This window comes from Miniopterus schreibersii (genome assembly GCF_964146895.1).
Source record: "Miniopterus schreibersii genome assembly, chromosome: 3".
Lineage (NCBI taxonomy): Eukaryota > Metazoa > Chordata > Mammalia > Chiroptera > Miniopteridae > Miniopterus > Miniopterus schreibersii.
The window spans coordinates 36614184-36641981 of NC_138103.1; the positions used below are offsets into that span (position 1 = coordinate 36614184).

Genomic DNA, 27798 nt, shown 5'->3' on the forward strand with positions numbered 1-27798 from the left:
GGCTGTTTCTAAATTGTATATGGAAGTGCAAATAACCTAAAACAGTCAAAGCGTTTTTGGACAATATTATAAAATTGGAGGACTTTCACTACCTGATTTCAAGACTTACTATAAAGCTGCAATAATCAAGACTGTGGTACTAGCATAAGAGTAAGTAAGCAGAGCTGTGAAAAAAAGTCAGGACGCCCAGAAACACGCCAGCACGTATAAGGTAAATTGATTTTTGACAAAGGTGCCTAGGGGCATATTGGGGGGGAAATATAGTCTTTTCAACAAATAGTGCTTAATCAACTAGATATCCATGTGGAAACAAACCAACCTCAACTCCTACCTCATGCTATACTCAAAACTATTCTTAAATGACCCATAGACCTAAACATAAAGCTGAAATTATAAAGCTTCTAGAAGAAAACATGGAAGAAAATATTGTAAACTTGGGCTAGAGAAAGATTTCTTAGGATACAAAAAACACTAACCATAAAAGAAAACAAATTGATAAAGTGAATTTTATCAAAATTACAAACTCCTGTTCTGCAAAAGACATCATTAAAATATAAAAAGGTGCCCGGCAGGCATGGCTTAGCGGTTGAACATTGACCTAGGATCCAGGAGATCATGGTTCGATTCCCGGTCAGGGCACATGCCCGGGTTGCGGGCTCCATCCCCAGTAGGGAGCGTGCAGGAGGCAGCCGGTTGATGTTTCTGTCTCACTGATGTTTCTGTCTCTCTCCCTCTCCCTTCCCCTCTCTCTAAAAATCAATTTTAAAAATATTTAAAGAAATAATAAAATAAAAAGGTAAGCCCACAGACAGAAAATATTTAAAATATATGTCTCATATAAATCTTGTATTCAGAGTGTATAAAAAAAATCCTATACCTCAATAAGAATACTATAAAACACTAAAAACTGGGCAAAAGATTGGAATATATATTTCACAAACGTGTAACACATGAAAAATAGCACATGAAGGAAATGCTCAAAGTCATTAGTCATTAAGGAAAAGAAAATTAAACAACAATGAGATACCACACTTCACACCCAATGGCTAAAATGGGAAAAGATTGAAATATCAGAGGTTGGCAAGGAAGTGGAACAATGGGAATGCTCTAGGTGGCTGGTATAAATGTAAAATAATACAAATATTTTAAAAATATTTGCAAATTTCTTATAAAATTAAACAGGTACTTCCTCTAAATGTATAGCAATTGTACCTCTAAGTATTTACCAAAAAGTAATAAAAAAATATATCCATGGAATAATTTGTAGGTGAATGCTTAATAACCCCAATCTGGAAAACAAACAAACAAACAAATTATGTTATGTTCGTAGCATAATACTACTTATTAAGAAAAACAAATGAACTGCTAATTGAGCGACAGCATGGGTGAATCTTATTGACATGCTGGGCAAAAGAAGAGACACAAATGGGTATCTGCTGTATGAAGTTCTACTGTAGATAAAACTAATCCAGGCAGGAAGAAAATCAGAACTGTGGCTTCCTGGGGCAGGGGTGCCCCATAGGAGGGCTCATAGGAACTTCATGTTAGGATGGCCTTACTCTGCCTTGATTGTGGTGTCATTTACAATGGCATATACACCTGTTAAAATACATCACACTACACACTTGAAAGTTGTGCATCTTATTTTATATAAATTATATCCCAACAAAGTTGATTTATTTTTCAAAGAATCTTCCTGCCTCAAAGTTACATAACAGGCATTTAAAAAGTTTTAAAAAGTCCTTTTTTCCATTATTATAGAAAATGTCTTACTACATGATTGTCTATCACAAAGTCTTTGCTGACTTTTGAATTCTAATGTCCAAGTAACAAGTAGTAACAACAGTTAGCATCTACTTAGTGCCTAATATAAACTAGATTCTCTGCCATACACTTACAAACATTTCATTCTCACAACAACCCTGCAAGATAAGTCTTATTACCTTCATCTGGGATTGAGAAATCCAAGTCTCAGAGCAGTTAAGTAGTTTGTCCAAGAATACCCTGTTAGTAAACAGTAGAGGTAACAGTTATCCGAGGGCTGTCTCCATCACCCATGTTCTTTCTACTTGTCACCTCCAGTTAATTCATACGTCACACTTATCCCAAAGCCATTTTCCCATGGGCACTAGGTAAACAGCCATTGCTAGTCTGTTCACTTAATTGGCCTGGCCACAATCTCCTTGTCATGTTATCTTTCATGTGTTACTCATTTAATAATTATCCCAATAATTAAAACAGAGAAAGAAAATCAAAGAAGCAAATACTTACCTTTGTTCTACTTCACATGGCAAGAGTTTAATGTGGTGTTTATAACAGGGTAGACCTAGGCTCATAATCTAACTTTGTCAATTTTTAACTGATCCTATTGCTTAATCTCTCTAAGCTTCTATTTCTTACATGAAATCAAAGTATTAATAGCCACCTCACAGGCTTGTTGTGTGGTAATACATCTAACTTTGCATTGTGCTAGGAACATAGTAAATGACAAGAAATAAAAACACTTGTTACTAACGAGAAGATAGATATTGTTTGTTGGAGAGGCTGCTGGATTGCTTACTTTTCTTATTATTGCATACTTCCTTGTTATTTCCTTCTACGAGGGATCCATTCAGCAAGCCTGAAAAGGCCCTGTGTATTCAACTCAGTCATTTGGACATCAGAGATTCTTTAGCCAAAAATCATTTTCAGGTTGTATACATTCATTTTCCGTTTAATATTTATTTAATATTTCATTTAACATTTTCACTCAAACAATTCATTTAATATTTTCCATATGCTGTTGTATTACAGGCCGTTGTATTACTTGCAAAAATTATATAGAACATTGAGAATAAAGTATAAAAGATGTATCTTGTTCTCATAAGTAGCCCAGAATAATGGTCAAGCTGTCCGGGGCCATTCTGTGACTTACAGGAGACACAATTCCCACAGACTATGAGCTTCAGGTTTTTCCTTTGTATCTTCCACCTTCTGGAATAGATCCATAAAATAGTAGAAATGTAAGAAAAGCCAATAGGCAGAAGCCAAAGAAACCAATACAAATGTTTATAACAATCTATTAACTATAACTAACTGGGCCTGCTTTAAAAGGCTCTCCTAGCTTTAAAAGCCATTATGTAAAATTCTTTGATTCTTTGCTTAGGGTGTTATATAAGTGAGAGGAAGTAAGATGAAAGAATGGGTAGTATTCTAACAACAGAAAGGGAAAGAAAGATTCTCAAAACTGACCTCAAGCACAATTAGGGAGCAGGTTTTCATCTTCACGGCCCCATCAAAACCTTCCTTCCACTCTCTGCCTCTATTCCAAACATGCAAAACACCCTCAAATGTTCTGAGAACTATCATTTTTATAGGGATGAAAAAACTTCCTTACAATTTGCAATATGTTGTTAGTAATTTGTTGTCTTGCTCCCCCTGGGGCCCCCAAGAAAGCAGTGACCCTTGGGTTAAGTTGAAGCAGAGGGCTGGCTGTGGTGGACTGCAAGTACTGCCTGTGACAGGTAGATAAGAAAGATGCCTTCGTTAAGCATGAATGTCCTTCTTACTTCTAATGCACCATCTCAGAGGATCATGCCCAGGCTATATTGAATTTAATAACTTTTAGGGTTCCGGGACAGTGAAGCTGAATGCAGGAAGAGCTGAGGAGCAGCAAACAAGCTGGGATGTAGACCCGGAGCATGCCGTACTCTATCAGTTAAAAACAGAAACAACCCAGCACACCCACAGCCTGGAGAACAGTTGCCTCATTGTCATTGGACAGTCCGTCAGGCCCAATCAAATCACTTGGACTTCACTTGTAGGCACTTTTGCCAACTGGCTGATTCCTTATTTTTGTGGTCAATATAACCAAATTACTTTGAACTTTGTTTCACTGAATTTCAAAGACCCATTCTCCTATCATCACTTCACCTCTTCTCATTTCTTCCATTTTTTGTTATAGTTGCTAACACTATTTAATCGCATATGAATATGCATTAAAGACACCAGAATGAAATGCTTTTCCATTCCCCAGGGTTAAGTTCCACTTTTCCATTCCCTAGGTGGCCCAAGGGGATAGGTAACCAAACAAGATATATTTAAAATTCATTATTTCTGGAATTCTCCTACCCAGTCTGTTTACAAATTTTTTTCTTCCAGTCCAGTCTTGACACACAGACAAGTGTGTACCAACTGTCTACTTTTTATATTTGGGTGAATACCTGGAAGTGGTATGTGGCAGAAGACAAGAACGAGAAGGGAACACAAGCACACTGTTAACTTCAAGACTACTCCTCTCCATTTTACTCCAAGTGAAAAGATTCCTGGTTCTTTCTTTCACTCTGTTACCCATTCCGAATGGCCTCTTTAAAATGTGCTCCTTGTGTTGGATGTCATACCTACCTCTCTTCTCAATCATTTTCCCCTTATAGATCTCCAACTTCACATTTTCTTTATTCTACTCTCTGTGATGTTTTCAAACTACATGGCATCAAAGCACATATGAGCGTTAGTCTTTACCAAGGAACAAGATTTGTATGAACTTCCTGAGTCCCAAACAAAAGAATTTATGCTCAACCCGGAGTCCTCTGACAATGGCATTAGTGCTCTGGCATTGGCCATTCAGTAACACTGCTATATGGTATGGGCTTTCTGTATAACACCATTTTCCACTTATATGAATTATCCCCAAAATGCAAATACAGTTAACTATCAGGAATATAGCCTTATGACAGACAACTTTCACTTTTTAGGTCAATGGGCCAGACATGACAGTTTAAGTCCTTAATATTGATATTCTAGAACCTTAAAAAAAAGTGACATTATTCCATCTCTCTTCCTCTTATGGTATATGCTGCAAAATTGCCCACAAAAAGAAAGTCTCAAGGTCAAAGTGAAATCAGCTGTGGACCTTACCAAAACTAAAGGTATCTTGATGTAGCTGTAGTTATTTATTCAATATTGTGAATAATAGTTTTGTCATTAAACAGCGAGCATAATGTGTGTCTAGACTATCTCCCATAGGGCTCACAAACACTTTCAATTGTCCCCAATGTGGTAGCCACATGTTTGTTTTCAGCTGGCTGAGTCTTAAGCCAGAGTTTAGAGAAAGTGGAAGAGAGAGAAAACCAATTAAGTGTCTCTTTAGGATGTGTCACAAAGGGTAATGTGTTTTCTCCCCTAAAGTAAATAAAAGAAAACAAATATTGCACACCATCACTGTTTTCCTTAGCTATTTGTACTCTGATAAGACATTTTTAAGTCTGCTGGATCAAAATAAAAAAAAAATTGGTGAATCTCATTCAGCTATAAATTTTGAGAATGAGTGAACCTGTGACATTCATTGATCGCTCATATGTGACAATTACCATTATGGTATATACTGCACTTCAGAGCATAAATGTGTTCAAAGTATTTGTAAAACAAAAAAATATATATTGAATTTCACTGATAGGAAAGAAGTAAAAGAGGAAAATGACAGTCTGCAAACTCTAGCTCACACGTAAAATACATCCAGTGTTTTAAAGTCCAACTGAAGAAGTTATTCAATTAAATAATAATTATAACGAAACATTATAGTGAATGAATTGAAAGTAGTCAGAATTACTTAGACATTCACAAAAATCAAAGACGTTAAAACTAGGAAAACTACTTTAGAAAAGATCTGGATTAATTCTTGATTCCTACAGATAACTTAAGAGCCAGGGAAAGTAAATCAGCTGTCCAAAGATACACAGCTTTTTTGTGCAAGCACCAGGATTGGAAACAAGGCTATTTTATCTGAGATCCAGCATAAACTTTCTTGCCTCCATTAGGAGCTGCTGTGGTCGGCCACTCTGACAGTGTGACCTGACCTCCGCAGCAGAGGTCTTCCCTCAGGACCATGTGGTCACGCACCAGCAGTTACAGGCCTCTCTCTTCTGGAACATGCACTGCTCATGGGTGCACACTGAATCTTTTTCAGTTGAGAGATAATTATACTCTCTCCCTTCCTGCTACTCCTATAATTTGGCCTGTCCATTCAAATCATATACACCTGCTTCTTTTCACTCTATCTTCTCTTTGTGGGTTTGGGGAAGTTGAGAAGTTTAATTTTAACCACGGCATCAAGTCTGTGAAATGACCGCTGGAGATGTCTCTGACCTTCACAGAGATAAATGACACGGTTGACCTGCCATAAGTGGGATTTGAACTTGAATTTTTATCTCTTTGTGACCAAAGATGTTATGTGGTCATGGGCAGGGCAAATCTAACTTGACTCAAAAAGAGCCAAACCCATCACCTTGGACTCAAAATTGTGTGATCTGACTAGCTGAGAGAATCAGCCACAACTCCCTCAGTGCCAGTCAGGGTTCTTTAGGTAGGAAACAACAGAAATTGACTCTCATCAAAGGGACACATTGGAAAAAATGGAAGGAAAAGTCAAAGAACCCGGTGTTGGAAAGTGCTGGCATAACACAGCTCAGGGAATCTGTGTAGCAAGAGCCCACAGACACTTTCTTTGGTAGCAGGGAGAGTGGATGCCAACATTTTTGACCCTTGTATTATTCTGCTCAAGATTCAAATTCTAGGGAGACAACTGACTGAGCCAAGCTCGGATCTCATGACCACTACCTGAAGCCGGAGAAGTCTCATGAATGCTCAGTCAGTCCCCCAATTCAATAGGGTAAGGGAAGTTTCCCCAAGGAAAATATGGTTGCTCTGACCAGAAAAAAAGGGAAATGGATGCTGGGCAGACAAGTCAGCAGATGTCCATGACACCAACAAATTGTGGTGATTAAACGTGGAGAGATAGCCCGGCCGGGTGTGGCTCAGTGGTTGAGCATCGACCTAGGATCCGGGGGTCGAGGTTCAATTCCAGGTCAGGGCACATGCCCGGGTTGCGGGCTCCATCCCCAGTCGGGGGCGGGCAGGAGGCGGTCGATCAGTGAAGACTCTCTCATTATTGATGTTTCTATCTCTCTCCCTTTCCCTTCCTCTCTTTGAAATCAATAAAGATATATATTTTTTTAAAAAGTGGAGAGCCAGAGTAACAGAGATAGCTGAATACTGAAGTATATCTAGACAACAGCTCAAGGATGACACCAAAGAAAGGTCATTACAACCCCCTATTGAGTCACAGTTTTAAATCAGGCCATTTAGCAGGGATTTTCCTTTGTAGTATCTCCAGCACCGCCCCAAACCTGCCTGGTATGTGAGTAGCCGGTCCATTAAGCATCTCTCTCCTACCTCCCACTCTATCTTCCTACCCATTCCCCACCGCCACTCCCACTCCCTTCTCTTTACCAAAATCTGAATCCCAGCTGTTTCTTTAGCAACCTCTTTGTTTAAATTGGAAGCCCAAACATCATAGGGCTTTTCAACATTTCACAAATGCTGCCTTACCTTTTTTTTTTTTTTTAATCCAAAGTAAAACCTAATTATTAGATGTAAAAAAGAGAGGAACAGGTCAGATAAAATGCTTATTTGGAGCTGGTTGTCCGAGTGCTCACTTAGGCAGACCTGCTCCAGCCCCTGTTCAATGAAACTTCCTGATGGACACTGTAGAGGGGAAACAGGGCTCTTCCCTTCCACTCCAGTACAAACCAGGCCAGCATTCTGAAACACAGACAGGTTTCCGTATTGCTGGCTTTTGTTCCCTGCAACATTTCGCTTTTAGTTATTAAAATATTCACTGTAGGAAACAAATTTGTAACCCATTTCTCATATTACCTACACACACAAAAACAAAATTTGATACCCTGGGGTTTATTTGCTGAGGACACTTCCCATAAAAGGAATGAGTATGCATCGGGAAATGTGTCTGGGTAACTCCTTATGGATAACCGTGAGTCACAACGGTCCGCCCCCACCCCCAATTCTCGCCCCTAGCGCCCTCCCCACCTCCCGACTTCCCGCCTCTCCAGGGCTGGTGACCTAATAGCATTTTTCTTCATGCATATTTTGGCGTCGCCCCATGGCCTGGCTGCCTTCGCCTGTCTGAGTCTTTTGAAATTCCTGCATGTTCGCCCCAGATTAAACCGAGCGTGTCTCAGGATGTGTGTTCCGTTTTTGTTCTTTCCCCTTAACTCTCCCTGTGCAACGTGTCTGGGGGGAGGAGGGCTGGCCTGGGAGGGGAGGGAGGGGCAGAGGCGAGGAGCTGTCCCCTTGCACGTTTCCAATCGCATTACGTGAACAAATAGCGGAGGGGTGGCCAGGCCAGAACGGCTTGTGTAACTTTGCAAACGTGCCAGAAAGTTTAAAATCTCTCCTCCTTCCTTCACTCCAGACACTGCCGGCTCGCCGGGCCGCCGCGCCGCTCCCCGCCGCCTCCAGAGCGCTGGGAACGCGGAGAGAGGCGGGTGCCACGTCCCAGCAGCCGCCTCCTGGAGAAGGGTCAGCAGCCCACCCTCGGCGCTGCGCGGTGGGGACTACGTACCGGCGCTCCACCGCCTCCCGGGTTGAAGGTTTCTCCCTTCCTCACTTGATTTCCGTCCCGTTCTTCTTTCCTCCGATCGTCCTCCCTCAGCGGGGGCGACCCGGGGACGGGAGAGATGCGCTTCGCCTGGCCCGCGCTCCTGCTGGGGCCGCTGCAGCTCTGCACGCTCCTGCGCTGCGCCGCGCCCGCCGCCGGCCAGCAGCAGCCCCCTCGCGAGCCCGCGGCGGCGCCCGGCGCCTGGAGCCAGCGGATCCAATGGGAGAACAACGGGCAGGTGTTCAGCCTGCTGAGCCTGGGCTCGCAGTACCAGCCGCAGCGCCGGCGGGACCCGAGCGCCGCCGCCCCGGGCGCCGCCAGCGCTGCCGCCCAGCAGCCGCGCACGCCGATCCTGCTGCTCCGCAACAACCGCACCGCGGCGCCCCGGGCGCGCGCCGCCGCCTCGTCGGGAGCCGCCGGGGGTCGCGCCAGGCCGGCCGCCCGCCACTGGTTCCAAGCTGGTTACTCGTCGTCGGGGGCCGGCGGGGCCGGCGACTCCGGCGCCTCGCGCGCAAGTAACCGGACCGCGCCGGCGGAGCGTCCGGCGCTCAGTAACTTGAGGCCGCCCAGCCGCGTGGACGGCATGGTGGGCGACGACCCGTACAACCCTTACAAGTACTCCGACGACAACCCCTATTACAATTACTACGACACGTACGAAAGGCCCCGGCCTGGGAGCAGGTACCGGCCTGGCTATGGCACCGGCTACTTCCAGTACGGTAAGCACCCCAAGTCACTGGAACCACCCGCGCACCCCTTTTCCCAACGTGGCCGGTGGCTCCCCGACGTGGCTGCCAGGGCGCGGCAGGCCCCAGTCCCCGCAGACCCTCCCCTCCCCCTGCGCCTGCAGAGGCAGCCCTGGAATCTGGTGCAAACCGCGCGCCTGGCCCCTCCTGCTTCCTTTCCACATCGCTTTGCAGCCGGGGGCATCCCCCGTGCTCCTGCTACCCGCAGCCCCACGGCCACACAGCAGTCCGTTGGATAAAGGTTGAGAAATCAGGGACATGGAGAGCCCAGGAGCCAGGGTAGGGGGCGCAAGGCTGTCTCACTGCTATGCCCATCGTCTGCTGACGTTTAGGTCTCCCGGACCTGGTGCCGGATCCCTATTACATCCAGGCGTCCACATACGTGCAAAAGATGTCCATGTACAACCTGAGGTGCGCTGCGGAGGAAAACTGCTTGGCCAGGTACGAGCTGGGGTATCAGCGGCCCACTGCCCAGTCTTGGTTCCGGAGGGGGGCTGATCAGGTGTCTGGTTCTGACTATTCTTGTTCCTACAGACAAGACTTAGGAAGTTGTACAAGAGCTGGGAAGTAGGACCTGATCTCCTAGGCATGCTGACCTGGAGGGAGAGTTAAAAGTTTGAAGATTCTGTTGGTTCTCTCTTTCAAACTGCAGCACAAATCAGGGAGATGGAGCAAACCCTTCTCTTGGGGTGGGGTGGGGGATCTTGTGTTCGTTTTTCCAACTTTGGAGCCAACTGTTTCCAATAGCTTTCCGTTAAACAACTAACTGTTCAATAATGTGGAAAAAATACTGTAATGGAAGAGCTTGTTTAATACACCCTTACAAGACTGGGGGCTAATTTACCAGTGTGGAAACCCCTCACTGGCGAACTTGAAGTTTCTCCTTTTGTTTGAATCCATAACTAACTTAGTTATTTGGGTATTACTTCAGCCAGAAGAAGACCATGAGCAAGAGGTTTGTTTTTCCATCAGTCCTAAAATAAAATCATAGCAATTTTGGGAATGGATTTCTCTGAGGTTGCTGCCGGGAAGCCAGCAGAGGGAGCTAAAGGACGTTTTGCTAGGTCTCAAAATTTTTTTACAGTGTAACATAAGGTCATCAATAGTATTTGAACGCATATAACACAAAACATATTAGAAGGAACAGAGTCATGTTTATTTGTATATTTCTTCCACTCTGACCCATTATAACTGTCAGGCTAAAGGAAGGGAAGAAATCGAAGCTCATCATTTTCATTCTTGAGTCTTGGCGTCCCTCACACCATTCACTCCCTATGTTGTTATAGCAATGCTGTTGTTTTACAGGTAGTGAAGTTACAGAATTATTTGTCTAATCTCCTGTACTCTTTTAGAGTTATTTTCCCACTTTACATCTTAGTTAATTGTTCCCGAAATGTATTGTTTGCTCTGGCCAGTGTGGCTCAGTTGGTTGGGCAACATCCCATGAACTGAAAGAGATGTACTGTTAAATTCAAAGTTCTTAAGTAAATATGGGTGATTTTTTTTTTTAACCTGGGATAATTTCTGCCTCAGTTTCATTCATTCATATGGTTAAACTTGAATTGATTATAAATACATAGTTTACTTATCACACTGCAAAAAATGTATTTTGTTTTTGTTGATTTCAGAGAGAGAAAGAGAGAGAGAGAAACATCAATGATGAGAGTCACTGATCGGCTGCCTCCTGCACGCCCCCTACTGGGGATGAGTCTGAAACCCAGGCTCATGTGCCCTGACCGGGAATCGAACCTTGACCTCCTGGTTCATAGGTCATGCTTAACCACTGAGCCATGCTGGCTGGGCTCACAGGTAAAAATTTTAATGCTAATTTTATTGTTTTTATATTTAAACTGAGGATTTCCATAGTTGTCATTCATTCACCCATTCAACACATATTCAGAGCTCTGGCTGCTCTCCAGGCACTCTCCTAGGATCTAGAGATTCAGCAGTAATAAGCTGGGAACCCATAGTCTAGTTGGGGGAGGGTGGGAGAGAGTCACCATTATACACTGGAAAGGCTTTGCTTATAGTTTTGTCTTTAGTTAATATTATGTAAAGATAATAATGTTTCTTTTTTTCAAAACGGCAGCTCAGCATACAGGGCTGATGTCAGAGACTATGATCACAGGGTGCTGCTGAGATTTCCCCAAAGAGTAAAAAATCAAGGAACATCAGATTTCTTACCAAGTCGACCACGATATTCCTGGGAATGGCACAGTTGTCACCAGTAAGTGGATGGGCCTCCTTGGGACTTCTGAGTTGGTCTTTCAGTTTTCAAATGATTCCTACACAAAGGTAGAAAATTGCTGTTATTTATATTTAGAATTTTTCTCTATGTAATCTGACATAATCAATGGTGTCTGTCTTTAGGATAATACATCAGTTACCAGATCCTGTTATTTTTTAAATTAGAAACTCTAAATCCAGCTTATTAAAATTGTTGACAGGATACAGCAGTTGGCTCCACTGGAATTTTATTTACTCTAATATATTGCAAGTAAGATTTATTAAAATGTCCACTGCAGACAAGATCATTTATAGTTAGTATTTCATAAAGACCACAAATTGTTATCAAAAGCATTCAGATACCTTTCTTAAAGAAAGGTGTATATGATATACCCCATGAGCTGAGAAGGACCTATCTCCATCTTTGAAAATACCTATATCAATACAACTTCGCCTGTTCTGTCTTAAATGTAAAGGTTTTCATATTATTCTGTAATTTGCCTGGATGAACTGCCCAGGTGTTTACTGCCAGGAAGCCCTGATGTGTGCCCTTAAACGCTCTGCAGTTCAAGCCATTTCCTCTTGTTCTTTTCTTAATGTGAGATGGACAACTCAGCACCTTCATGAAATGGTAACAATAGATATGAGCACCTAATTTGCTGATAAAATAGATTTATTTCCAAATAAAAATTTATGTTAGTTAAATAATAATGGTGGATAAAACATGCCATTTTTCCCTTCTGCATTTTAGTAATGATTTAAATCTATGAGAATTCAAATTTTTAAAACCTCATAGAAACCTCCCAAGAGTCGTGTGCTCCTCTTTTTTGGAATGAAACATCACTAGTGGCAGCCAAGAGAAATAGACTAGAGAACATATGGCAAGTTTCACTTATACACAGAAATTTGTATTTAATATTCAAAGAAAAAACAGATATAATAGCAAAGTGAAGTACTCAAAATAGGTCTTTTATTACCCAAGTAGCAAAGTTAAAAGCTTACAAATTATTATTATTTTTTTAAATCCTCACCTGAGGATATTTTTCCCATTGCTTGTTCAGAGAGAGTGGAAGGGAGAGAGAGAAAGAGAGGAGAGAAACGTCGATGTGAGAGAGACACATCGATTGGTCGCCTCCTGCATGTGCCCTGACCAGGGCCGGGGATCGAGCCTGCAACTGAGGTACATGCCCTTGGCCGGAATCAGATCCAGGACCCTTCAGTCCACAGGTCGATGCTCTAACCACTGAGCAAAACTGGCAAGGGCAAAAACTTACAATTTTTGATAGACTTCTGACCCTCCGTGGGGTGGGAGGGAATCATGCATGAATCTGGCTTTAAGAAGATAAACTTTATCTCAATTGTAATGTGCAAACAAATGCGTGAGGCAGCGGGAAGTCATCTAAAGTTCCCATTGCTTTTCCTCTGTATGTCACTGACCACCATCCCTGTGTTTGTGGCACATTAGACATTACCACAGCATGGATGAATTCAGCCACTACGACCTGCTTGATGCCAACACCCAGAGGAGAGTGGCTGAAGGCCACAAAGCAAGCTTCTGTCTTGAGGACACATCCTGTGACTATGGCTACCACAGGCGATTTGCATGTACTGCACACACGCAGGTAGGTTGGCATCATCAAATCAGGAATCTGCAGGCTTCAGAGAGAAAACAAAGTGGTCTTCTATTTTCCTTCCTCCCACCTGTTCTTTTACAAACTTTCATTTAGGGGGTCATTACTGAGAAAAGAAAGTGATGGCTTGATGACCCCAGTTATTTTTAAAGTATTTCATCATTACAGAAGGTCACTGCAGACTCATTATATTCCACAATCAAAAGAGGCACGTTACTCTCTGAAAAACTCTGAATGGTTTCCAATATCTGCACTCGTTCTGTATTCTTTAACAGGCTTGGTAAGTAACTATAGAAAATATACCTGTTTCCCCACCTGCAAAACCATTCCTTCCCCCCACCTAGTAAGCTAAAAATAGGACACCCAGTGATTGTGGTTAGCAAAAGGAGAGAAAATAGGTTTCTTAAAAAGCACTTTTAAAAACTGTCTCTTTTAATCATGCAGATAAGAGCAGAAGGATACAATTTCTTTCTTCACGTACATATATTTAAGCCTACAGTATAATTGATGTCAGATGTTCTTTGGGTGGATTTTTAAAAATCGTGCTGAACTAAGCAGTTTGTGTGTCTTATAACGGGAAAATCTGTGTCAGTTCAAAGCCATGCCAGTATTTCCATCAGAAATTCTAATTTGTAAAAGGACATTATAATTTCACTCCAGCCAAAATCTTGGCAAGGAGTAGTGAATGTATGTGACTCAGGGCACAAAGGGATCAGCAGCTGGCACCTGGGGAAGCAAATTCCAGGGCTGTGGCGGGAAGTTTTTGGTGACCTAAATGACCGTTGCTTCTTTCCCTGAGCTTAGAACATCATAGCAGTTGGAGGGGGGAGGTTCAATTCCATGTGCCCTGAAGCAGCACTTATTCTTTAAGTAAAAGATGTAACCTACCTGCACATTACAGATAGGAGTGTATAGAAATTCCCTTTTCACTCAGTGATCTCTGAGTCCCACAGCACCTGCCTGTGCAGGGACCTGGAGTTTATTCTCAGTGCCTTTTAGAAAGAGGCACTGTGGACAGCCCACTGCTGAAACACTTGACTCTAGGACCATAGGTATTTGTAGCGCTTCCAGTCCCCAATGCTTGGAATAACCCCACTTCATTTTATATGGTAGCTTTCCTGCTAATCATCCTCCATTTGTGTCCTATTTAACTGTTATCTGCCAGGCCTTGGATTACAAATGATTTAAGTTTTTGTGTTTTTCACTTAGGTGTTTCATTTAAAGGAACAAGTATTTCTCACAAAGCCCCAATGTTGACTTAGGTTAGTTGTATTATAATGTTGATAAAGTGTATTCAAATATAAAACTAGGTATAACTTCCTTATGTGTATACGTATACTTTCATATAACTTAGACAACAAACTTGCATATTAAATGTATACGAAACTAGAAATTATCACATTAACCTCATTCATCTAATGTAATGAACAGTTGTGTTTTGCTAAAACCAAATAGCTAATTTAGATATCCTCAGGTAAGGTCCTACATTTAATCTGTTTTTAAAGCATGACTTTGAATATATGAAATACCTGTTTGCTTAATGGCCTTAAAAACTCCCATATCTGCTTGCTAGTTCAAATAATCAGAGCTCATACTTAATTTCTGCTAGCTGAGTTATCCTACAGGACCAATTTCAGCATTCTTTAAAGCTCTTTTGTTCACTTGAAAGTAAGATAAACATTGTAGCATGATTTGGACCTGTAGCAAAGAGCTATCTAATCTAATGAATCCCTTATAACATAAATTTAGTGGTAGCAGTAGCAACAATAATAAGAGCTAACATTTATTAAGTATTTATTATGTGCCAGAATCAGAATAATATGCTGGGATCGGAAACAAAAAAATCTTGTTATATATTTACTCCTCAACATACTGTTAACATGTTGCTATGAATCAAGGTATGTATATGGTTCTCACTGCTATGGATGGTGCAGGTACTTTTGAGTGTAGCCTGTCTGTGCTATGTTGTGTGCTGTACAAGAGCACAATTCTTTCTCTTTCTTCCCAAATCAGGTTATAGCCAAACCAGCACTGGTAGGACACACTTAGATGATTTTGTCATCTCTTTGGTGACCAAGGCGATCTTAAGCACCAAAGCAATTTTGGGTGCTGAAATTAAATGGCAGTATTGAGTTAAAATGATTCTAGCATGTGCTTTTTAATTTAGATTACCATTAGAACGAAAATACAACAGTAAAGCTTCTCACTAAGAACTAATGGAATCAAGAATATACCTACAGACTTCAATTTGAATAAACTTCTCCAGACTACAACTTTCTGCAGAGAAAGGACCATATCTAATTGGTATTCTCCTCTCAGCCTGTAGAAGTCACTTATTGTACTTATTTACATGAATACCTTAGCAAGTGGAGTGAGGTGGGATTCATACATTGGGACGTACATTCATCCCTTTAACGTGACAAGATATTTCAGTGACTATACGGGAGAGAGTACAGTGTGGTGGTTAAGATCAGAGACTGGATCTGATGGCCTGAACTCAAAACCAACTCAGCCACTTCCTCAGCCACTTATAGCCTTCCACGAGTAATTTGACTTTACTGCGCCTCAGATTCCTTATTTGTAAAATGAGGATAATACCAGCACCTACCTCATGCAGTTCTGGGAACTGAATTTATGTATGTAACATGTTTAAAATGATTCCTGGCATGGAATACACTGTTACTGTTAGCTATTCAAAAGTGCAGTCATAGACCCTGCCCTTGGGGAGCTTACGACTTGTAGTAAGAGATGTTTTTATATAGTACGATTATAATTCAGAGCATAAAAGGATGGACACTATAAAAGCTATGCACACAAGAAAGTATCATGGGCAGAGCACAGGAAGGTAATTTCCAAAAGGGGGAGCTGGGGAAGGTTGTACTGAGAGGAGGACATTCGAGCTAAATTGACTATGACATGACCTTTATTCTTGAACTGGTGATGGTCGAGAATTTTGGTGGAGGCCTATTTTGTCACTTAAGATTGTATTTGTCACTGGTGACCTATGACACTTTTAAGAAGCTAGATGTACTATTACTTATATTAGTCCTGTATTTTTTTTTAGCTGGAGGTGCTATAAGGGTGAGTAATATATACTTCTCAAGGGAGAGGCAATATAAGTATAGTTTTATGTCAGACTCTTGTAAGTACTAACTTAAAATTTAATTTGCAAATAATAAGCATATTCTTTAGCATACTCTAACCATACACCATCTTTTTAAATTTTTTACTTTGTTTTAGGGGTTGAGTCCTGGTTGTTACGATACTTACAATGCAGACATAGACTGCCAGTGGATCGATATTACAGATGTAGCGCCTGGAAACTACATTCTAAAGGTAGAGACCTTTAAAAATATGTACCTGTCGTTTATCTCCATTGTAATCCAATAGATCTCTTCCTCTGGATTCAAATGTTAAATAATCATGGCCCTGAAAGCAATGATACAGCTTCTAGAACTATTTCTAAATGATCTTAGATGAAAAAATTTATTTTAAAGAACTGGAGGGGAAAATATATAACCTCTCCCCAAAACGTCTCCAAAGTTGAACCACTTGCTTAAGTTCACCCTGTGCTAGCCCTGTGAAAATAGGAAGAAATTAACCAGTAAACACTGCTGATGAAATCTGAAACTCAGATGATGTTTGTGTTGCCTAGGTCAGCGTGAACCCCAGCTACCTGGTGCCCGAGTCGGACTATTCCAACAATGTCGTGCGCTGTGACATTCGCTACACAGGACATCATGCGTATGCCTCGGGCTGCACAATTTCACCGTGAGTCTTACTTGCCTAGCTAAGTGGTACTCTTTCCCAAAGCACTGTAGTTCATCGACAGGCATGACCCAGGATGTGTCTGCTGCTATCACTAGTGCGGCCTCCTTGTAAGCTGGATCAAGGAAGGGTAGGAAATGGTAGCATCTGCACTGTCATGTCATGAGAGCTGATTTTTTTTTAGGCATGCTAGAGAAAGGGGAATGTGCTCTGGTTTTTAGCATCGTAATGCTTAGACGTACACACAGAATACATTGTTTACCGAAAAAGCCTGTGTGGAGACTGAGTATGTAAAATATGCAATATGCAATGTGGGCGACCTTGTGGGAGCCCAAATGGGTGGGTTTCCTGCTGCTGCCAAATAGTCCATGAAAGGGCTCTGAAGAAATTCCTAGAGTTCTTCAAAGTTCATGCTGAGAAATCACGGCCTTAAAGAATGCAACCTAAGGGATCAGACTGCCTGCTCTGTAGAGACTGAGAGTTCACATATTTGAGTTCTAGAACAAGTCCTAGGGGAATATTCCGCAAAAGAAGGGATGTGTGGAGGTGCTTCATAAGTTTCTTAGTTCTGAAACCCTTCTTTGAATGAAATCTTAGATAGAATCCCAGCACATTAATATCAACAGGGGTGGTGTGTTGATGAAAGTACTTAGAGAAAGCTGGGTAGATTTTCTGCTTGTCTGATCCCTTAAGCACTGCCTGCTTTAGTGTTGCTGGGTTACAGATTCTAGCTGCACATGCCACCTGTGAGTGACACTTCCCAAACAGTAAGAACACAACTACAGTAATACTGAACTTCACTCATCAGCTTTGCTTTGACGTTGGAGAGGACTCTAGGTCATGTGGAAAGGTATAACAGGTACACGAGAAGCTTACAATTAATAGAAGTTTCTCCCTGATGTACAAACCAGAACAGTGGTTGACCACACATGAACCTGTAGTTTGTAGGTTTCCCCAAGACCACCAAACCCTGGTTGTGCAGGTCCTGCTGTACACCTGGGCTCCTGGCTAGGGGAAAATGGGAGTTAAAGCAGCCCATGCTCCATTCACAGAGCCAGGCACTGTGGCTTGGGCTGCACGCACCTTGCAGGAGTGCCTTTTCCTCACTCCCATAAAAGGAGCAAAGTCTGTGCTTGACAAGTGTCATCACAGCATTAAAAATAAATGAAACTCATAACAGCAAAGAGACAGCGCTGAAAAAATGATAACTAAATATATTCTTCTGAACATGCCCACAATACAGGAAACCTGGATGGGTTTATGACCCACATTGTATAGAGCTAATCAGAGTATAACTGCAAATCCCCAGAACATCAACGTAATTTGAGCTAAAATAAAGATAAGTGGGTTAACTAATTCCTCTTAATTTTTATAATTCCTTAATTTATTCACACATTCTCTACTTATTCCCCAGTGCTCTCACATTTGCACTTATGTATTTATTGAGATCCTACACTAGATCTTAGAGAGTAATGCAGAGATAAATAAGGTTCCTGACATGTATTTGCTCCCTTGTAGACTAATTATAATAATTCCAATTCATTACTTAATGAATCTTGGTTTAATGTTTGTCTCCTGCTCTACTCTGTCATGGCCGGGACCTAGCTTCTTGTCTACTGTATACCCATCCCCAGGAACAGGTCTTCCATCAGGCAGCCTCTAATTCAGCACTTGATTAATAGATTAATTACCCTCTCTTTAGGAATTTAGAATTGAGAGGGTGAGAGAAATACATACATAACTGTAATAGAGAAACAGTATGAAAAGTTCCATGAGGGATCAAATAAAATGCAGTGGATCCAGAGCCTCTGTTATAAGCTAGGTACAACCGCTGACCCTCCTCTAGGAATAGGTCTGGAGAGGTGACTCTGTTGTTGCACAGATTGTGTCTTGCTTTTCATCAGTAGAATCCATTGAATTGGATGTTGCCAGATATTTTGAGCAAATAAAAATTGTTATATTGCTCCAGCCTAGAGTTGCCTTTTTTTTTTAAACCAGTTGCCACTAATTGTAACTAAACTGCAAGACTGGGTGAGGTAGAATTTTAACAATAATTGATCAGGTGAAAATATGAAAAAGTGTAATGGACCCATAGTTAGTGATTCATAACAAGACCACACTTACCCATGAGTGGGAAATAAAGGGAGAAGTGCAGAAACCTTGGCTGAGGGGGAAGCCTTCACCCTCGGATGACCCTCTTACATTCTGACTTGCACTTCGGCCTCAGTTCAGAGGAAGGACAACGTGCCTCGGCTGAGTCAGGAGTGGCCTTAGGACAGTGTTGGGATCGGGCCTGGAAGGCTGAGGAGGGAGGCCTGCCCTGGGCGTTAGGCAGAGCGTCTCGGAGGCCTCAGCATCGCCGCACCTACATGGCAGGGAGAGGCTGCAGGACGCTCAGGAAAGCAAGTGTTTGGGTCTGGCTAACACCGTTCCGTGGGGAAGAGTTAGGCAGAAAGGATGGAGACGCAGCTGCATCCAGGCGAGGGAGGCCTGACGGCACGCTGCAAGTCTGAGCTTGGTTTTGGAGGCCACCGAGCCTGTCTTTCTTGGGCGGGGAGTGTGCCTGGCCTAAAGTTACCTGGTCAGGCCGGTGACTCTAAGCAGCGGTGGGTGTGATTCCCTCGGTAAAGTTGTACTTGTTTAACTCTTACAGACATGTCCCTCTCGGGTCACTGATGTTTGTGACCGTAATGAAATATTTGAGGGCATTCCATTGGTGGAACAAACCACCCGGTTAGGAAGCGTCTGCCTTGGACGTACCCTCTTCCCCGCACCTTCCTCATTGAACAGAGCACGCAGACCTGGTGACTGAGGCCAAGGTCAGGTCGACGAGGCCACAATGAAGTTCTCTCCTCACAGACAGTGCTGGCTGGACATGTATGGCTACGATTTGGACTCAGTGCATCCTTACTTCCTTTACATGGGGATCTGTGACCACACTGTACACACAGTGATGCTGATCACTGGCTCTGACCCGGTGTCTGGCCCGTCAGTGCCTCGCTGTGCGCCCAGGGTCGGGCTGGGAAGGACTAACGCGCGGGAGGCGCCACGCGCCTGCCTGGTGCGCTCGAGGGCGGCTGCTGGCCTGAGGAGCCCCGCTGACTCTGGTTGTTTCAGGGGGCGATCCTTTTAACTATAAACATAGGCATACGCTTTCTGCCACTGACACAGTTACTTTCTTTAAATCAGTGTTAAAATCAAGTACTGGCCCTGGCTGGGTAGTTCAGTTGGTTAGACCGTCGTCCTGATACGCCAAGGTTGTGGGTTCGATCCACGGTCAGAATTAACCAATGAGTGGAACAAGAAATCGCTCTCTCTCTCTCCCTCTCTCAAATCAATAAAATAAATAAAAAAATAAACCAAGTATTAAGGGATAATTTAAGAAGGTGACTTGCTTAGGTGGAGGGAAAACGACACCTCAGTTTTTTAAAAGGTTGACTTCAAACTTGTCTACTGTATTTGTTTATAATATTATCAGGTTAATAACTTGTCTTATTTTGTTTTTTAATATAGGTATTAAAAAGCAAGCCAAGACTCCCAATGGATAAATCAGTGCCTGGTGTTCTGAAGTGGGGAAAAATAGATTAACTTCAGTAGGATTTATGTGCTTTGAAAAAGAGAACAGAAAACAACAAAGGAATTTTTGTTTGGACCTTTTTATAACTAAGCACAAAACTGGATTTTGAACATTTAAATTGACATTATTTGGAAAAACTTTAATATTATTATTCACATTATTTTGTGAATTAACATATTTCAATTCTGTAGCTGGCACACTTGGCTCTTTCAAAGAAATCCAAATTTCTTACACGCTTTTTCAAATCATAATACAGAAAGGAAAACCATATTTCAATGAATGAGCCAAAATTAGTTTGAACTGGGAATTTTCTGAAGTGCTGTCACTTCAGTGAACCACCATAAGAACTGGCTTATATATGTCCTGGCATAGGTTACTTTAGAAACGGGGCTCCTACTGTTTAAATAGGTATGGACACATTTGGTGCTGAGGAAGGAATAAACACATTACCATTGGTGTCAAGAAATATTACTATATAGCAGAGAAATGGCAGTATATGTATTCAGATAGTTACATCCCTATATAAAATTTATGTTTACATTTTTAAATTAGTAGGTAAACTACTTTCTTTCTGTCAAGTGTACAATTTCATTCTGACTTAAGTCAGCTTTTGTTTTGGAACAAATTAAGTAATTGAGCTGCCCAACCGTTCCCTGACATTTGTTGATGCTCCCCTCTAATCTTTAATTTTCCTACGGGCAGAGGCCTTTTAAGTGGCATCTTTAAACTAGCATTTTGGGGACTGGTATACATAGGACAGCTGTGTCAATGGGAAGTTATTCTGATGACAAATGTGGTACATTCAAAGATAATGCATAATTAAGTATATTTAAGTATTAGCCAAAAAAATTTCTTAGTGACATCAAATAAAATCATACGGACAAGTCCCTCAAACCACAACTGTCTCAAATACTTTTAAAAAATTAATGAAAAACATCTTAGAATTTTTCTAATTTTCTACATGTTTTAAAAAATGTTCAGCTCTAAAAAGAAGAATGCTAAAAACTTTTGTTATTCAGAATAGATGACATAATATGTATAGATACAGGAACCTTATCCTACGTCATCCAGGAATCAGTCATACATGTTTGTGTGTGTGTGTGCATGTCTGAAATATAATCCAATTAGCAAAGCACACAGCATTACATACTTGAGGGGTTGGTGAATAAGGGAGGAAAAAAATACTTTCGGCAACACCAAGGAGTGTGCTGCATGATGAGACAGCTGTGATTTTATTTTAAACTGTGAAAGTATGTGCCACAACCGAATTTGGAGATTTTCTCTTTTTCCTAGATTCAAAAGGTGCAGAAAGAAATCAAGTTACATTTTTTTAGTGGTGCTTAAGCAGAAGTTTTCCTATGATAACCAGTATTAAAATCTCAAGTAAGGTATTTCAAGTGCCAGGACACATTAGGTAGAATTAAAAAATGAGTGAGCATCCCCGCCATGGAGTTGTAAGGTCAACACCATTCTGCACTCATTGGGTGCCTAGCACGGTAAGAGGGGCTAGAGATGGACAGTCATCAAGGGAGGACAACAGAGGGCCACACGACCCACATCCGCCAGGGCACATACTTACTGATAGAGAATACAGACAGCTTAATAGAGATCCAGAACTTTCATTGAGCTAGTATCTGAGCTATGGGATAGCTTCTTTGATGTACCTCTTTGCCTTAAATTGCTTTTTAGTTTTAAGATTACAAAATGATCCTTTCTTTTAAGTTGTAATCTTTTCAAATATTTTAACATGCTTTTTAAAAAAACAAAAAACTACTGTCAGTATTAATACTGAGCCAGACTGGCATCTACAGATTTAGGTTCTATAGTTTCATCAAGATTCTCACCCCTGTATTAAAAGCTAGCCAATATCATGGCCATTGGATACATATGAGACGACACATTTGCTATCATTCATTCGGCCCTCCATCTGTCTGTCCATCCATCATCATTTGAGGGCCTAATATATGCCAGGCACTCACATGCTAGGCATTGGAATATAAAAAAGATTGTCTCTACCCTCAATTATGTATTAAAAATGTCATTATCACCCATTAGGTTCACTTTATTTCATTTTTAACAGCTGTAAGTACATGTCTAAAAAAATTTATTTTGAGCACTATTTTTCATGACCATATTTTATTTTAAAAATAAGTTAAAAATTAATAGTTATATGCATGTATATGTTACTAATAATTAAAAATGTGTTTCCAATCCCTGAAATGTCTGCCTTTTAAATATAAAATGTACTATTTGGTTGATTTGGGGGGAAAAAAGTTTCAAATAGGAGACTAAAGATTCTCACTCATTCCTTATGTAAACATTCTTCCCCCTCCAACATCCCTAAACACTCCCAGATAACTCACAATATTGATTTAACACTCAGTATTTTTGAACCTCAAGGGGCCTCTTCTCTGAATAACCACAGAAAATGACGAGCTGGTAAAAATTATCCATTAATAAAATAATCAATCTAGCCTTACAAACTCTACATTAAAAAAATTAAATAGAAAGTAGAAATGATACAAAGAATGCTGAGTAGTGAAAAGAGACTGGCTTTTAAACTAATAAAGACTGTGAAAAAAAATAGGCTAAACAGGAAAATAATTTAGTGAGTCTTCTCTATGTCATCTTCGTGGCCTCGTAATTATTCACACCATAGTCTGGATTAGAGATGTCCTGATCCTGGAGGCTAGGATTCAGTCTCCCAACAGTACCAGAACATGTGAATCCACAACTTGACTCTTTCTAGGAAATCTTTATATTTTTACATAATAAATGCATTCACAATTTCAGTCACTAGGCATTATTTATAATAATGAACAATAATTTTTTTTTCTTTGAAACCTCATAGAATAATCACATCTAAACATGCCGAATATTTGGATTCCAGAGGAAATGCAGTTCATTAAAATTATCACGGCACTGAGAATTCACCTTTAGCAAATCATGTGAAAATAAAGAATTTCTGCTCAAAAGATACCTTATTTTAACAATAACTTGTTCTGATACTAACAGTATAGTAACTGATAAGTAAAAAATTACCCTTTTTCTATATTTTTTATATTTAGAGTTCATATTCACAATTAATATATTCAAACAACAGCTATATTTCATTTCTAGCTACCGAAAGTCCTGGGCCACTTTTAAACACTTAAGCATTTCATTTATCCTTTAAACTAAAATGGTGCTGAATTACTTCAACTTGAATGTAAAATGTGTTGTCTTAGTTCACAGGATATAAACATTTAATTAATATATAGCTGCTTGCTACTAACTACATGACATGTCACTTGGTATTGTAGTATTTTTAATGAAGTTTTAGTGTCTTCCAAAGTTTTCAGGAATCCTATTTGTAAAACATCTCTAACTTTTTTGAGGAGCTCTTACTTTAAATGACCAGACACTGGCTTTATATTCTTCTTTACACTCTCCCATTCTTTCATTGTATGCCTATACTATGAGTGCAAAATTATATAAAAATGCCTCGAATAAATGATTTCAAGTACCTATAGTGGTCATTTGTTGTTACATATAAATAAATGATATAAATTTCATTTTAGGTTAAAATCTTATAGCCATGTATATGATTGGTGGTTTTGCTTAGTTGCCTTTTGTATTAACAAACTGTTTAATAAGCTCACATGACTTGAAACTTGTCTATGATGGATAAATAACCTAGCTGATGTTTTAAAAAAGAAACTATCATACTTGAACGGATCCTAGCTTTTGTCACCATTACCAGTCACTTCAGGGACACAGAGCAGGCACTGTGAGAACAACCACACTCTGTTTCAATTAGGATTTATAAGAAATATGCATAAGCATACATACACTCAGGGGACACATCCAACTCAAGTTACAAACTATATAAAGAGAAACATTGCTATCACAGAAATCCTTATTTAAACGTGTCCCAGATTAGCCTGGAAACTGGTAACCAGAGAGAATAGACCTGACTCAAACTGTGGAAAAGTGTTTTTTTGGGGAGAATTGACAAAATTAACACACAAAACAATTCACCTTTAAAGAGCTCTTGCAGGTGAAACAGATGTAGGCTTGTGGCTGGCAGTTTGCAGATTTGCATTGTAGAATATTGGTGATAACTGAAACCACCAAAATCCTGCTTTCCTAGCCTGCTCAAGGTGGAGTATCTGAATACGCTTTCCTTATTAACACAAAAGATGATTTCCTTTGTTCCATCAGTGTTCAGTATTTTAAGCACTGTTCATCATTAGCTTATTAACCAAAGACGAGAGCACAGGTCACTCCTTTTTGTCAGAACACTTGACTGCCTTGTGCTACTTATTTATTAATATTTCTAATCCTTGCCACAGATGTTATCAACACACAGTTTGAATAAATCACTTCCATTGTAAAAATTTGCAGCTTAAATTTAAACAAAGCTCATGAACCATACCTCTTTTTAATTTGAATACGTAACTCTGTGGTGGATATTCACAATACATATGCCATGTTCAAAGATTCTGAGAAGTCCTGTAGTAAAGAAACCACTTTATCTTCAGTGTTTCTCAGATTTGTTTTGCCATAAATCTCTTTTTAATAGCACTTACTATGCTGTTAAACTGTCTTTTTCATGAAAAACTCTGGGACATGCCACATTAAGTAATTATCAGTTCATAAAAATGAGATTATTTGCAAATTACTTAAAACAAATATATGACAGGGGCAGCATTTGAGTGGTAGGAGACATGAAACCCATCAATTTACTGCCTGCCTTGCTTCCTAAAAACTGCATGATTAGGTCAAACAGATGTAGAATGATCCTTTCAATGGATCTTTCAATCTCTAAACCATGTTTTATTTTAGAAGGAAATATAGACCTGTCTTATTTGTCAGAGAACTTGAACACTTTTAGGTACCTTTTATGAAAATCTCTCCTCTCCCAAACATTATTTGTTGATAACACTGAGGGTAAACCAATCATTTTCTTCATGATTCATTCATTTTGCATATCTGAAATTATTTTATGTTAAATATAATAGTATAATTTATGTAAATTTGAAACAAATCTTAGCACTTCTCAGAGTGGGGAGGAAAAAATAGGATTAGATACGAATGACTTGAAAGGATATATGCATGTATTTACAATTTGTTGCTAATAACTTGCTGCTTAACTATAGGTTATAAGTACCAACTTTGGAGAGAGAAAACAAAGAACCACAAAACCAAAAGTTGAACCAGCAATACAATAACCAAGACTATGCCAAGGTCACTGTTAGAAGTACAATATTGCTAGTTCCCAATTTATTTACATACCAAGGCAAACCAGAGTTCATGACACAACTGTACATAATAGGGGTTAAGGACCAATGTAATGATAGCACCTGATAAGAGACAACTCCTTTTTAGAAAAAATAAATAATGTTGGATCTTTATTGCACGAATATCTTACTGAACTAATGTATAAATTTGGAGCCTGAAAAATTTGGAACAAGCATTATCAACCAGTTATTTGAAAACTAGTGAATTATACCATTGTCATACAGCAAATATTAGAGCCAACCATTTTCAGTTATTACAATGCCATTCTTTTTTTAGAGGTATGATAGTAGAGAAACAAAACTTTTATAACAATCTATAGTTGGGTTGTTGTGATCACTTCACTTTTGTTTTGGGACTCTTTGGTTTCTGATAATAGGAATATACTTAAACTTATTTGGTCCAAAGAGAAATGTATGGGTTCATGAATTCAAATGGGAAAGGCAAAGGTAGGGCTGCCCAGGAGCAGATGGAACCAGGAAATCAAACACCGTCAATGTTCTTGCTGTCTCTTCTCTGTGTATCAACTTCCTTCTTTCAGTTTAGTTTTTCCATGAGGATGGAAACTTTGTCGCCTGTAGATCTTAGGACACATTTACACAGCTTGTTGACCAGAAAGAAAATGGCATTAACCTGTAGCTCAAGTCTGAAAAATGTAGGGGAAAGCATTTCATAGGCTCGGGCTGAGTCATGTGTCATCCAGGACTCGGTCACTGTGGATACCACGATAGGTCCAGGGAGTCAAGGGCTCTTCCTTATTCAATCACAGACGTCAAGGAAACAGGGTCAAGTCAAGGAGACAGGGTCAAGTCAAGGATACAGGGTCAAGTAAGAGAATGGCTACTTCCAGCCAAATCACATGGGTGCATTTTGGCTTTATATGTAGGTGTGAGGGGAAAGTGGCGGAAAGGAAAATGATTCTCCAGAGCAAGGGTGTGAGTTATCATGGATATTTTCAATGAGAAGATTACTGGGAGCCAACAATCCACCTACTTATGTCCAGCAAAAAGATTCATAAAATCACCTATATCATCCAACTCAGAACCTTTCCTTCCAAGCTGCTCATCCACCCAATTTCTGTTACGAGAATCCCATATTCTCAGAATCAAGGGGCTGACTTTTTCACAAGAAAGACATAATGCCACCTTCTTCTCCCTTTCAACACTATTCCTCTCCTCTACTGACAGGTCTAAGCAGCTTTCTCCCTCCCACCCCACCTCCAGTGTTTCATGAAGTCTTAGTAGGGCATTTCAGAAGGGAAGCTCATCCTTACAGGTGAGAGAAGATCCCAGTTCCTTCTAATTCAACCAGTCACACTGGAGTTGCAAAAAGGAGGGTCAATCCAAAAAGAAAAAGGGAAAAGAACTTGAGAAAGAGCCTCCAATTTTTATTCCTCTAATTGCTACCCATTCCCACTGCTCCCCTCTACCATCCATCCACCGACCCTGTTCTTTATCTTTGACCATTGGTGAGAGACTCCCTCTAGAAGGAGTGCCCTGGGGGAGGGGGCACTGCACTCTTTATTTCTTAGTTACATTGTGCTTTTAACCCATTACAATCCCTGCAGAGTGGGTGCAGTTCAATGGTAGAGTAAGGGGGCAGGGAAAACCTCAGAGAAAAGCACAACAAGGTACTAGTGTTCTGGAAGAACTGCAGAGGCAAATGAGAGGTTAGGGTGAGAGTAACTAGTAGTCAGTATACCCGTCCCACTCCCAATATTCTCTCTTGATGTTCTCACTGTTTCTTTTAATCTAGGTATAGAAATATGTACATGTGGTTACGCTAGGGTGAGGAGATAGCAGTATATAGGTATGATAACTCATCCCAGAGGTTTTGGAATCTGAGCCCGAGAGCATCAGTAACTGTTAAATTTGCTTTACAGAGAGATCTAAGAGGATGAGGTCAGACAGATGGGATGGAAACATACAGGTGGCGCAACTTCTTCACTAACTTAGGCAACCTGCTCTCTGGAAAATGACCTATGAAGCCAAGACTTCCTCCAAGGCGAGGCTGACCAGAGATGCCTTTTGGTCCATAGGGAGTTATCCTGCTAGTCTTTCAGAGTTTGAGAAGGCTCATCAGGAGCTAGGCACACATAACTTTACTCCCTGTACCTTCTCCCCAGTTTTCTCAGGG

General features: G+C 40.6%; 1 protein-coding gene across 2 annotated transcripts; it reads left to right on the top strand.

Moving 5' to 3' along the window:
- Nucleotides 1–8152: 8152 nt before the first annotated feature.
- Nucleotides 8153–23887, top strand: LOX (lysyl oxidase; the record flags this gene model as incomplete). 2 transcript variants are annotated; one of them, XM_081133427.1, is made up of 7 exons in its annotated part: nt 8154–9153; nt 9513–9621; nt 11270–11407; nt 12872–13028; nt 16278–16373; nt 16693–16808; nt 20319–23887. In XM_081133427.1, exons 1-7 carry the CDS (start codon nt 8514–8516, stop codon nt 20323–20325), a joined length of 1263 nt encoding a protein of 420 aa, XP_080989553.1. In that variant the 5' UTR covers nt 8154–8513. The 2 variants fall into 2 exon arrangements, with proteins under 2 accessions (XP_080989554.1, XP_080989553.1); XM_081133428.1 differs by lacking the exon at nt 20319–23887 and having other exon boundaries at nt 8153–9153; nt 16693–16812.
- Between the last annotated feature and the right edge of the window lie 3911 nt (nt 23888–27798).